This window comes from Phacochoerus africanus, chromosome 1 (assembly GCF_016906955.1).
Source record: "Phacochoerus africanus isolate WHEZ1 chromosome 1, ROS_Pafr_v1, whole genome shotgun sequence".
Classification (NCBI taxonomy): Eukaryota; Metazoa; Chordata; class Mammalia; order Artiodactyla; family Suidae; genus Phacochoerus; species Phacochoerus africanus.
In genome coordinates, this window is record NC_062544.1 from 47047343 (window position 1) to 47061776 (window position 14434).

At 37.2% G+C, this 14434-nt stretch overlaps 1 protein-coding gene across 1 annotated transcript in view; it reads right to left on the reverse strand.

Moving 5' to 3' along the window:
* The window catches only part of NDUFS4 (NADH:ubiquinone oxidoreductase subunit S4), a 112566-nt gene that overhangs the window by 14116 nt on the left and 84016 nt on the right, over positions 1-14434 (reverse strand). Inside the window, exons 3-4 of the mRNA XM_047762420.1 lie at positions 12477-12649; positions 4880-4953 (exon numbers count right to left, since the gene is read on the reverse strand). Coding sequence (XP_047618376.1) covers positions 4880-4953; positions 12477-12649 — 247 coding nt within the window. The remainder of the gene's footprint in view (positions 1-4879; positions 4954-12476; positions 12650-14434) is intronic.

Genomic DNA, 14434 nt, shown 5'->3' on the forward strand with positions numbered 1-14434 from the left:
CAATGGAGAAGGCTTGAACTTAAATCTGCATAACAACCATACCCTTGTTTATACTTTGCCCGATAACCTCCAGTAACTCACTCCTGGACCACAAAGTCATCTTTAACTGGCGAAGGTATTTAAGCACTAAGAATTAAAATGACAAGAGAGAGATGAATGGGAGAAAAATCAACAAAAGTTTAGTAACATAAATACATGGGAGAGACCCAGGAGAACAGAGTAATTCACCAAAATTGCCAAAGCCCTTACCTTAAATACAATCCTCAGTTAAAGACAAAAGAGAACTCTTGAGAGTAGGGAGAATCAATTCTAATGAGAATTACCAGGAAAAGAACAGTAAACAAGGGTAAGGTTGTGATACAGAGTTAAAACAAGGGCATCTCCATTAAGAGTTTCTAGATAAAGCCATTCACCTCTTTCAAGTACAGCCAGGGAGACAGCCTTACAGATGGAGATTTTCCTTAAAAAATATAAATGTGACTTACAAAAGGATAACTCCTGCTCTGTTTTCAGAGATTCACCCCAGTCTGTAGTTTCTTAGAAAATAGCCAGCTTAAAATAATATACCAAAGAGACATATTTTGAGGTGGCAAATTCTGCTTCCCTACAGAGTAAAATAAATTCTTTGACAAGCGTTTTATATATAAGTAGTAATTCTTACTTTTGTTTTGAAAGTTGTCTTTTAATAGATGATTGTGAGGTTGAAACCCTCCTTAGAATGTTGAAGTTAGGTGGATTCCAGACCTTGCTGTAGTATCCACTTCTGGGATAATTCTAAATTCTAAGTTGTTACTCTAATTATCTCTTTACTTTCCTGATTCCAAGGCCCAACCTGCTTCTTTCTCTGCTTCTAACTTCTACTACTTTAGAGGTAGGTTTTATTCCCCACTAGACCCACTACTGCAGTGTCACAGCTTATTCTCTGCCATCCTATTCCAGAAAGAAACCCTCCTTTTATTTTGAGAATTTCAAAGCATTTTAACAGCTAACACAAGGAGAAAAACACAGGGGGTAAAATGACATTCCAGAGGACTGTCACAAAGTTTCAAATCAGATCAAATGGGGGGGGGGATTTCTAGTTTCATTAGCATGTAAATGGTAGTAGATCTAGGCTTCTATGGAACTCTTCCACAGCTTCTGCCACTTCTCTCTGGGATGCAGCTTCCTTCTCCTCCCCCACCCTTTAACCCCAACAAGAAACAAGAAAAAAAGCCACAGGGGTGAGAAAGGTTGGTCTTTTCAGTACACAAAGAACTAAAATGAGGTTCATCTACATTTCAGAGGAAATTTAGATAACCATTCTTTGTAAAAAGAAAGTATCTCTGAAGAGTTCCTCTGGAACACAAGCTAAGCTCAAAAGGAGACCTTTAGAATGAGGGCTCTGAGGTTAAAGCCAAAAGATACAGGGGGATTTATATTTATTTTATACTTTATATACTTTATATTTTACTTTATATGTTCTGGGAAAGGGAGAAGTAACAGGTGGGGAGCAGAGGGGGAAAGAAGCCATGGGAGAGCATTCAGACTTCTATCCCACTCCCCAGTTCACAGAACCAGCCTTCCACAGGAAGCAAGGTATGGTGAGAAAAGGGAGACCTAGGGCAAAAAAGGAGAGTAGTTGCAGGAATTATCAACAGCAGGAAGAAGAAAAATTTTAGGCTCAGAAATGAGAGCATTCTTATGTAAAAAGATACCTACACAATACTTTATTTGATTAAGAAACTGAAATCAGGTGATGAATAGGGGCTTTGTGATATAATACAGGTCTCATTTAGCTATTTTGTTTCACTATTATATGTAATATAGAAGTTTACATTTACCTTTGTTTCATACTGGGTAAGAGTCGCTGAAGAACACAACTGCACTTCTTAACAAAATACGAACTTTTCAAAGTTAGGTAAGGCTTTCCTCTTTCTCCTATTGTCTAAAGAATGTAATTAATGAAATATTTGGAATATGTATATAATATGTAGTATAGCTTAAAGTATTCTATTGGAAGTATACTTTAAGCTATACTATATATCTATATTATATACATATAGAAAAATCATATAAACCATATCTATAACTACATAGAAAACATCATATAGACCATATCTATAACTTTATCTAGAAGCCACATTTTTTTAAAATTACCAAAAAACAGGTACAACTTCATTTATTTTCCTAGCGTAGTACATATCTGAAATATTATCATTTTAAAATGGAATCAATATAACAACTATTAGAGATATTAATGCTTTATTTATATGAACGTATTTCCCTAATAGTTAAGGATACTGAGATGCAGTGTCTGTTATGTCTTTTGCCTATTTTTAACTTGGTCCTTTATTTTCTTATTGTTGAGCTTTGACAGTTCTTAAGATTTTGTGAATTTGCCCTTTGTTAGAAATGTAATTTGCAAATATTTTCTCTCATCTGCAGCTTTTCTTTCTATTCTTTCTTTTTTGCTTTATAGGGCTGCACCCAGGGCATACAGATCCCGAGTTGCTGTGGAACTGGCATAGGCCGGTGGCTACAGCTCCAATTAGACCCCTAGCCTGGGAACCTCCATATGCCGTGGGTACAGCCCTAAAAGGACAAAAAGACAAAAAAAACCCAGAAAAGTGCTTAGCATAGTGAAGAGCTCATGACTTAGTTTTATGAGTATTAGCTGTTTGATGATATACCCATTACTTGAGTCTGAAATATAATTAGGAAGCATTAAAAATGTTTTCTAGGGAATTCCTGGTGGCCCAGCAATTAAGGACTCAGCATTCTCACTGCTGTGACTTGGGTTCAATCCCTGGCCAGGGAATTTCCACATGCTGTAGATGTGGCCAAAAAAAAAAAAAGGTTTTCTAGAAAGCGACTGAATCTGTAAATCTTATTCTTCATTTTACTGATTTTCTACAGTACAATCTAATGTGCCAAGGTAACTGATCATCATGAATTTAAAAAAAAAAAAACACATTTTAAAGTAAGGGAAATGAAAAAACTAAAATGAAAGGTAGGTTACTTATTTTCAGAATAGTCCCTTAGTGTACAAATTATCTATAAGGTAATATCTTGTAAGCTTTTTCAAATTATATTGTCTACTAACTTTGATAATGCTCCTCAATTTTCATGTGTGGGGAAGTAGAAATCAGATTGGAAAGGCACTTGATTTCAACAGTGGCAATGGTTACTTCACACCTGCAATTCGCATGGCAACTATGCTCATGCAGTCCTTGTGCCCACTCAGAGACTAGCCAGGGATTTAACAGTTTAAGTAGATTTCCTGTTATTAAACTCACATTACAGACATTTTCAAGGTGTCAGACATGAAAGATGTAGGCTGCAAAGATGAAAAACATTAAAAGAACTGTTTAAGCTATATTATAGTTTAATTTTAAAAAGAGCAATGTAAATGTTAAATCAAAATAATATTTTAGAGACTGATCACTTTGAGAACAATTTATGTAATTTAGAATTTGGAAATTACAAAGAAAGTATTAAGGAACTGTACTGATGACATCTCTTTTTTAAATTTTAAAAGTCTACTACTAACAAAATCAGATAAATTGATATACTACTAAAAACTTACTTAACTATGTTCTAAGCAACATACTTTTATTAACTCATTCAATCGTCACAACAATTCCCATTTCCTCCTGTACAAAGTCATACAAATTGTTAAGAGATCTGACAGGGAAATCAAACCCAGACAGTTTGGCTTCAGACTCTTAATCATAAGCTATATAATAGGAACTTGGGATGAAAAGCAAATATTTCAGGTAATAATAATCTTTACAGTGCTTTCACATTTTTATGTCAAATAGATAACACTAATAATCTTTTATGTGTATATATTTCCTTATAGCAATAGTATATTTAAATGCATTATTATCTCATTCAAATAGGTAAGTTATATTCAAATTCAATTTGACTAATTTGATGAACTAGAACAACAGAATGCTTTAGGTACAAATGCACAGTAGTCTACTTAAACCCAAGAGAGAAACAGCAGAAATGACAGATGGAGGGAGGTAAGGGAATAGTTACCAAGTATCTATTATGTATCAAGTACTGGACTAAGTACACCTTGAGATGAGCATGGTTATTTGAACAATGAAGAAACATTAAGTCTCTGATGAAATTAATCCAAACTCATGTAGCTTCAAGTTGCACAATAAGGATTAGAATTCAGACTAGTCTGCCTCCAAAGCCTCTTTTCACTGCTGTGTTGCATGACTTAACAGCAGAAAATGAGAAAAAAAAAAAAAGACATTCTGCATTTTTGTTGAGAGCAAGACCAACATAGGCCAATAGTTTTAGCTGACTACCTCAAAAGCTAATATACTCTTAGGCTGTATTAATATAACTGTAGAGGTGAGATTATGCTTGGTACTAGACCCAACATATCTATAAAAGTGGCAAAAGACATTTAGGCTCACTTGAAATTTTAGAGGAAATGTGACAATGATAACTATTTTCAAATAATTGAAAAGCTATTAGGTGCAGTAACAGACATGAGATTTTGGCTCAAAGTAAGAAAATAATAAACAGAGATGTGAAAACTGGAATAGGCTGCCTTATGAGATGCTTAATTAGAATAATTTAAAAACCAAATATTAGCGAGTTTGTAGAGGGATTCATAAACAAGGTAGGAATTAAACAAGTAGTTTTATTCTCTGCCTCCACTTCAAATTTAGAATAGTTCTATTTTTCTATGTTTGATTTGTATTTCTGTTTAGATTTGGGGGGGTTCTGATGTTAAAAAAAGATCTAAAAACCACTGGATTATATACATTGAAATATTTCATTCAGTCAAGGGATACTGAATCTGATTCAGGTTAAGAACATAAAATCCTATCTTGATTTCATTTGTAAAAGTAAAACAAAAACAAACCAAACTTACCATTTTTTTCTGCAAAGGCAACTGCATCTTCTTTAGTGCTGAAAGTTAGAACCAAGTTGGACAAGGGATCAGCCCTGCAAGAAACAATTTTTTTCCAGGATTTAACTGGCTGGAAGAAAAAAAATCAACTTAAAATAGACTGTTTGGAAAACAAACTGTCACTATAGTATCAAATAAATACACTACTGATGAAATTACTTATATTTTGAATATAACTTCTTTAAAATTTCCTTAAAACCGTTAACTGTTTAAATATGGTCTTCTGGTTAAATCTGGAAGATTTTCTAATATATAATTTCAAATTTAAAAATTTCTAATTGCAGGGAGTTCCCTTCATGGCTCAGTGGTTAACAAACCCTACTAGGAACCAAGAGGATGCAGATTTGATCCCTGGCCTCCCTCAATGGGTAAGCTGTGGTGTAGGCTGGGCTCAGATCCTGTGTTGCTGTGGCTGCAGTGTAGGTCAGCAGCTAAAGCTCCGATTTGACTGCTGGCCTGGGAACTTTCATATGCTGCAGGTGCAGCCCTAAAAAAACAAAAACAAAAAAAATTAAATAAAAATTTATAATTGCAAAGATATTCAGCAATCTTTAGTCACTAATAAAATAATTTATCCAACTTTTTAAAAAGAGTAGGACTGTTTTTCTGTCTTTTTAGGGGTGCACCCATGGCACATGGTGGTTTCCAGGCTAGGGGTTGATTGGAGCTGTAGCTACCCGCCTAACAGCACAGCCACAGCCACAGCCACGTGGGATCTGAGCCACATATGTAACCTAAGAGTAGAGTTTTTAAAAAGGATTCTCAAACTAACTTTATAAATTTACTATCAAAATTGGAGCTCAGCCAGGATGGTAGACTAGGAATATCCTGAGCTCACCTATTCTAGCAGACACACCGAAATTACAACTATTTACAGAGCAACTACTGAGAAAATCTGAAAACTAGAAGATCATTTCTGCTATAACTAAAGATATAAAGAAGGAACCACAACAAGACAGGTAGGAGGGAGGAGACCTGTGAAGAGGAGTATTACAAGTGTGGAGGTCCTCCCCAAGGAGCAATGGGTCTAAGCTCCCCATCAGGCTCCCAAACCTGGGGGTCCAGCACTGGGAAGACAAGCCCCTAGAACATTTGGCTTTGAAGACCAATAGGGCTTACTACCACAAGACCCAGAGGGCTGTGGGAAATAGAGACTACCTCTTAAAAAATTCACACAATCTCACTCACACTCTGGGACCCAGGGCAGAAGCAGTAATTTGAAGGGAATCTGAGTTAAACCCATCTACTGAGTTTTGAGAATCTCCTGAGAGACAAGTGAAGCCCACCCTGGGAAAGGAGAGCACTGGCAGCAGCCACTTTGGGGAGCTCGTTCTTCCACGAGGAGGGTGGTAGTGGTAAGTGGCATTTTGGAATCCTCCCTCTAGCTGGAACCCACTGGCATGTAGGCACTGCTCAGATGAAGCAATTAGCACCCATCAGCAGGCAGGCTGCCTGAAGACTTCCTGAGCCTACAGCCACCCAGACACAGCACTGTCCAGCAGAGGGCCCTGTAGCCAAATTCCTGGACGACTGCAGACCCTCAGCCTGCCAAACAGGACACAGTTCACCTACCAACAGGGTAACACCAGCCCTGGGACCCCATGGGCCCAGGTCTTACCAGCAAGCAGGTTAACACCAGCTCTTAGACACCTTGGGCCCATCAACCAGCTGTCCTACTTGCTTTTTCTTTTTTGACCACCCTATGGCATATGCAGTTTCTAGTCCAGGGATCAGATCCAAGCCACAATTGTGACCTATACAGCAGCTACAGCAATGCTGGATCTTTAACCCACTGTGCTGGGCTGGGGATCAAAATGCTGCAGAGACACTACCAATTCTGTGGCAGAAACTCCCCTCCTGCTATCTTGTACCACCCAAAAGTGGGCCAACACCAGCTAAAGGACACCAAAGAGCCTATAGCCAGAGGTCCTGGGACCCAGCTCTGCCTACCAGTGAGTTGGCACTAGTTCCAGAACCACCTCAGCCTTGGACCACCTGCTATGAGTCTGACACCAGCTTTGAGACCTCTGGGCCCTGTAGAGAGAGACCACAGGATTCAGCTTCACGCACCAGTGAGACATCTTAGACTACTAAGCCAGTTGACTTACCAGTCACCAGGGGGCCAGCACTAGTGTTGGGACACCACAGAACCCATAGCCAGCCACATCAGGAACCAACCCCACCTACCAGTAAGCTGACACTAGACCCCAGAACCCAGCTCTGCTAACCAGTGAGCCAGCACAGGCCTTGAGACACCCTAGGGTTCCACAGTCAACCACCTCCACACAAGGCAAGGCCTGGCAAACAAAAGGACTATTGGCCAGCCATACCTACCAGACTGCTCACAGTAGCCAGCCTGTCATAAAAGAAGGACCCATGAAGTCCAAATAAGAGGCACCCCTAGTGCATATAGCTTTGATGAGAAGTGAGGGAGTGTGCTGCTGATATGCATAGGGCATCTACAAAAGGCCAGGTCTTCAAGGTTAGGGAACATAAACAACCTACCAGATGCACTGAAATAAAAACAGCAAATCAGGCAAAATGAGGAAGAGAGATCATAATCCAAACAAAGAACAAGATAAAACCCAAGAACTAAGTAAACTGGAGATAAGCAATCTACCTGATAAAGAGTTCAAAATAATGATTGTGAAGATGATTAAACAAGAATGGGAGAAGTTGAACAAAGATTTAGAAAATATAAAGAAGAACCAAACAGAGCTGAAGATTACCATAACTGAAATAAAACACACAGGAATCAAAAGATGATGCAGAGAAATGGATCAGTGAGTTGGAAGAAAGACAAATGGAAATTGCTAAAGCTAAAAAGAAAAATAATAAAAAGCTTAAGAGACCTCTGGGACATCAAGCATACCAACATTTCCATTTTAGGGGTCTGAGAAGGAGGAGAGAGAAAATATTTGAAAACATAATAGATGAAAACTTCCCTAACCTGGGAATGGAAACAGACATCCAGGTCCAAGAAGCACAGAGAGTCCCAAATAAAATCACTCCAAAGAGGACCACACCAAGACACACTGCAATTAAAATGGCAAAAATTAAAGATAAAAGAGCTAATATTAAAAACAGAAAGGGAAACACAACAAGTTACTTACAAAGGAACTCCCATAATGCCATCAGCTGACTTCAGCACTAACAAACTTGGCAGGCCAGAGGGAATGGCATATGTATATATAAAAAAACAAAACTAAAAATACTCTATCTAGCAAGGCTTCATTAAGATTTGATGTACTGTAAATTAACTATACTTTAATAATAAAAAAAATTACACCCTCATTGTGAACAATTTAGAACCTCTATACCCACAAATAACAAATGTTATCAAGGATGTCAAGGGAAGGGAACCCTTGTGAACTGATGGTGAGATTCTGAATTGGTGCAGTCATTGTGGCTAACAGTATGGAGGTTCCTCAAAAACACTAAAAATACCTTACAACACAGCAATTCCACCACTGGACATGTATCCAGAAAAAATGAAAACACTAATTTGAAAAGAAACATGCACCCTAATGTCCATAGCAGAATTATTTACAATAGCCATGGTATGGAAACAATGTAAGTATCCATAAATAAATGAATGGATAGAGATGACATAAAATATACACACACACACACACACACAATGGAATACCACTTGGTCACAAAAAAGAATGAAATTTTGCTATTTGCAACAATATAGATGGACCCGGAAGGTATTACGCTTAGAGAAATAAATCAGACAGAGAAAGACAAATGCTGTATGTTATCATTTCTATGTGGAATACAAAAAATAAAACAAATGAATAAATAAAACAGAAACAGACTAAGAGATATAAAGAACAAACTGGTGGTTACCAGTAGGGAGAGGGAAGGGGCAAGATGTGATAAAGCATGAAGAGGCACAAACTACATACAACATAAATAAGCTATAAGAACATTTGTATGGCACAAGGAATATAGCCAGTATTTTATAATAACTTCAAATGGAGTATTGTCTATACAAATTTTGACTATGTTATATACCTGAAACTAATAAAATATTGTACATCAACTATATCTCAGTTTAAAAATTTCAGTATCAAGAAAACTGATAATCAGTACAACTGTCATTACTATCTTTACAGTCCCTCACTCCAAATAGATGGAAACAACATCTAATCTTCTATTTTTTTTTTTTTTTTTGCCATTTCTTGGGCCGCTCCCACGGCATATGGAGGTTCCCAGGCTAGGGGTCGAATCGGAGCTGTAGCCACCGGCCTACACCAGAGCCACAGCAACACGGGATCCGAGCTGCGTCTGCGACCTACACCACAGCTCACGGCAACGCCGGACCCTTAACCCACTGAGCAAGGGCAGGGACCGAACCCGCAACCTCTTGGTTCCTAGTCGGATTCGTTAACCACTGCGCCACGATGGGAACTCCAACATCTAATCTTCTTAATGAGCCTTCATCATTATGGAGAATAAATTTCAGAATTCATCATATTAACAACACTTATTTTCACCATTTGGTCACTTGAAAAATAAAGCTCTAAGATCTGATATCTAATTGAGTTGTTCAAACTAGGACAGTGGTGATGTTTATAAATCTGCATAGACTGTACAAAATAACCATGTAACTTCAAAATTGTCACTTTCATTAGTATGTTTATAAAAAGGTATAGCACTGTTTGCTACAAGTGTTTATTATAAATCTCTAAGGCAAATATAGCATTATGTGAAACATCATTTAGATATGTATAATAAGTAATACAGAAAAGTTTCAGGAAGTAATTTGAATAGTGTGAAGATATATACCCAGAAGAGAACATGAGAAGCAGCTCTCACTGAAGTAACTTCCACAAATTGCTGCTGCTGAAGTTCTGGTCAAACAAAATGGTTACTATTCTGGGACTCCCATAAGATCCCCATATGTCAGATCAATCTTCCTAAAGTCCAACTCCGAAACTCGCTGCCCAACTCAAAAACTTTGAAGAAAGGGAACTATAGCGGATTAGACTGAAGTTTATACAGTTTTTCTCCTAAAGGTACTCTCTAGTTCAGAATGCTATAAGCATCAAGAACTCAAGCAGAAAGGCATAGTCTTAGCCAGCACAAGAAGTCTGGAAATGTAGTTTAGGATTGTCAGAGAAGCTGGAAATTTAGAGGCAAAAACAGTGAAGGAGGAACCCACAGAGGCGAGAACTCTTGAATTGCATATGAATGGGTTCATATGGGCTTTACTACAATAGCTGAGAAGGCTGAGAGATTTCTGCAGAGGAGATTGAGTTTGGAGTTCCATAGAGTTAGAAGGAATTAGTAAACACCTTGTGCTATCCATCAAAATCTCAGGAAATCAGTGCTTTTTTCCACACTATGTTCCAGGACTAAGAGGGGTAAAACTGCAACAGACCTACTACAATAAATCATAAAATATATCCTCTACAACTTCAGCATTTTCTATCAGTAATTTAACTATCTGCTAGAACAAAATCCATCACATTGCCACTGTCATTAACTAGATAGAGAATTAATAGATTATTGATACTTCTTAACATAAATTGGTTTGATTAACTGATAACGTGTTTCAGGGATTAATTAGCATATTAATAAGAAGCATTGGAAGTTCCCCTCATGGAGCAGTGGTTAATGAATCCGACTAGGAACCATGAGGTTGAGGGTTCGATCCCTGGCCTTGCTCAGTGGGTTGGGGATCCGGCATTGCCGTGAGCTGTGGTGTAGGTTGCAGATGCGGCTCGGATCCCTCCTTGCTGTGGCTCTGGCGTAGGTTCGTGGCTGCAGCTTTGATTAGGCCCCTAGCCTGGGAAACTCCATATGCCTTGGGAGCGGCCCTAGAAAAGGCAAAAAGACCAAAAAAAAAAAAAAAAAAGAAGCAGCAGCAGCATACATTCACCAAAAGATATGTTCAAGAGACTCTTCATTTCAGTATTATGCATAATAACCTCAACTGAAAAATATCCAAATGCTGTCAATAAATTGTTCAATGGATAAACCCTATGTATAGATGAACACATTAAAATCTCATGCAATTTAAAAAAGTAATCACATTTCAACCACTGGGTACAGATAAAGTTATTCCTTATAAATTTCTTTAGACTCCATGACTATGTGATTTACAACACTCCATCTATTACATGAAACATAAAAACCTAAAGAATATTAGAACACCTAAAAAAACTCAAAAACCAAAAACTGTGCCTATATCATTTTGCCAAATAAAATATAATTCTATTTAAACTGAAACATGGCAGATATTTTTAATGAAAATCCTTCCAGGTACATTGCCAGGAAAGATGTTAAGTTTCATACTTTTCTAAAATGAGACATAGGAGTTCCCATCGTGGCGTAGTGGTTAACGAATCCGACTAGGAACCATGAGGTTTTGGGTTCGATCCCTGGCCTTGCTCAGTGGGTTAAGGGTCCGTGAGCTGTGGTGTAGGTTGCAGACACGGCTCGGATCCCGCGTTGCTGTGGCTCTGGTGTGGGCCGGTGGCTACAGCTCTGATTGGACCCCTAGCCTGGGAATCTCCATATGCCACGGGAGCGGCCCAAGAAATGGCAAAAAGACAAAAAAAAAAAAAGTAAATAAATAATAAATAAATAAATAAAAATAAAATGAGACATAATTTAAGCTGATAACTACCTTCAACTGGAGAACATATAATGTTCTGGGAATCTCAGTAACAAAGATAACTTTCTTGAATATCTAGTTATTTTCTCTAGAAGCAGCGCCTTTCATTCAACTAGAGGCAGTCCTGCTATTTAACATTTGGGCCTTTTCCGCAAGAGATTTAGGTTACTGACTTCATTAGTGCCACAGAATTTATGACTATTTTATTCCAATGGCTATAAATTTATTAATCACAAGATCTCAGGAACTTACAAGTTTCCCTTGAAATAGCCAATTTTTAATCTCATCTCCTCCTCTTATAAACAATAAAAAATACAAAGAAGTTTTATTTTAAAAATAAGTAGAAGTGTCACTAAATTATTAACACTATTCATATAGTATATTTTAATATAAATAACTTGGAGACCATGCTAAGAGAACGCACAATGTCGGCCATTCTTATCCAATAAACAGTATCCTGAAAAAGACTATTCTTATGGCTTATTGTGGTGGGCCACATTTATATGAATGTTGACATTATATAAAAGAATGTAATACATACATCTGTATCACTGAACATAGTAATATCTACACAAGTGGTCTCAAAAACTATTGTCATAAAGCATTCAGTACACGTGTCTAAAAAAATCAATATATTTAAAAAGGAAATTTTACATAGAAAAAGAGAGTTGAGGAGTTCCCATTGTGGCTCAGCAGGTTAAGAATCTGATGTAGTGTCTGTGAGGATGCAGGTTCAATCCCTCGTCTCGCTCAGTGGGTTAAGGACCAGCTCAGATCTGGTGTGGCTGTGGCTATGGCTGTGACCAGCAGCTGCAGCTTCAATTTGACCGCTAGATTGGGAAACCTCCATATGCCACAGGTATGCCCTAACAGGAAAAAAGGAAAAAAAAGAGTTGAAAAATAATATTCAAATTAAAGCAAAGTACTCACGTTGATGACCAACCCATCAGAGGATTTTCCCATCTTTCTCTGGTATCGAACTCCATCTTCCACTTCTTCGTGTTGTTTACTCCAGACTGCATGTTATTGCGAGCAGGAACAAAGATCCTGACTTTTCTAGTTTTGATATGCTCTTCTGGAACACCAGTTAAAGTGGTAATATCCTACAGAAAAAGAAAGCAAATGTGATTCTAACAGCCAACATACACGCTGATGTACTTTGGCGGCTTTCTTTGTTTTACAATTCTATTCACGTTTATTCATTAATTTATTTTAAAGCTTTCTGGCTTATTACTTGCTTATTTTACCATGTAAATTTCTATTTTGATATTTGGAAGATACATACTGGAGGAATGTGAGAGTACAGTGGGAAAAGGTTCACTGAAAAAATTTAGGTCTCTTTTGTTCAACAAAACATTAGTAATTTCTAAAGATTTTGCTGGTAGAAAAGCCTATATATAGTAGACTCTTATTTAATGGGCAGGTATAATTAGGAGCGAAAGAATGTAAAGGGATATCAAAAGTAAAGGAATATTTACAATGACTAAATTTTACATAGAAAAAAATGTATAACCAATGAATTCTGTGTCAAACTGCTTACGACAAGGCATTCCTTCAGAGCAAGGGCCTAAACCTTAATTAAATTTAGTTAGTTAGTATTTTGATTTGTCTCCCTTTGGTGAAACCTACTGAACAAAAAATATGACAAATCTATTCTGCAAAGGTAAGTCAAAAATTTGCACAATTTTTGAAAAAATGTTAGATGAAAACAATGGTAACTTTCTTGACACTCTTTTCCTGTAATTCTATCTAGTTAACAAATGCTCAGATGATGAGTGAGTACAATTGTGATGCCCCAGATTAGATATAGTTATCAAATTATAGTATCGATCAGGGCACAAAATAATTCAGAATTTGTCTCTGTTTAGTATTGGGTAAAATGCTTTATTTATTGGTTGGTTCTTATAAATGAAGTATTTTAAAATCATAGTTCACTTACTGAGATAAATTTTAAATAACTGGTTAAAAACAACAGGTTTAACATAGAAATGGTTATACTAAACCTAAGAATTGATAAAGTATTTAGTGCTGCAATATGTACTGGGAGAAAAAGCCAAGTGTATTTATGACTCAACTAGTCTCTCTACCATCAGATTAAAAAAACAATTCTTTAAAGTTATTTTACCTGGCAACCAACCCTCTATTTAACACAATCCCTCTCCACCTGTACCAATAATTAGGCGTGGCTACTTTGTCATAGCTTGTCCGTTTGGAGAAACTATTAAAATGATCCATATAAATATTTATACAAATATGTACTTCTAATACACATCTACATTTTTTTAAAAAGTGTCTGTGTATATGGTAAAATAAAAACGAAATGAGTACAGGAGTTCCCGTCCTGGCTCAGTGATTAAGGAATCCGACTAGGAACCATGAGGTTGCGGGTTCAATCGGTAACCTTGCTCAGTAGGTTGAGGATCCGGCGTTGCTGTGAGCTGTGGTGTAGGTCGAGGACGCGGCTTGGATCCTAGGTTGATGTGGTTGTGGTGTAGGCTGGTGGCTGCAGCTTGGATTGGACCGCTAGCCTGGGAACCTCCATATGCTGCAGGTGTGGCCCTAGGTAAGACTAAAAAAAGAAATAAAACTGCTGAAGCTTTTAAAAAACAAAACAAAACAAAAAACGAGTACAACTGGTATGTAATTTTTAAAGGAACGAATGTAGGTTTTAATTAGTGAACTCTAATTGCCAAGTTCAACTTCACAGAAAAGTAATTTCAGGTATTATTATATTTAATGACTTTCTAAAGCACATTCTCCTCCTCAAGAACTTAAATTAAAAAGAGCTCCTGGAAAGGCCTTAATGCTTATTCCTTCTTTGAATTTACTACTGTACTTGTAATCTGTCATATTAACTTATTTAATATTATATATCTTCATATCAGTGT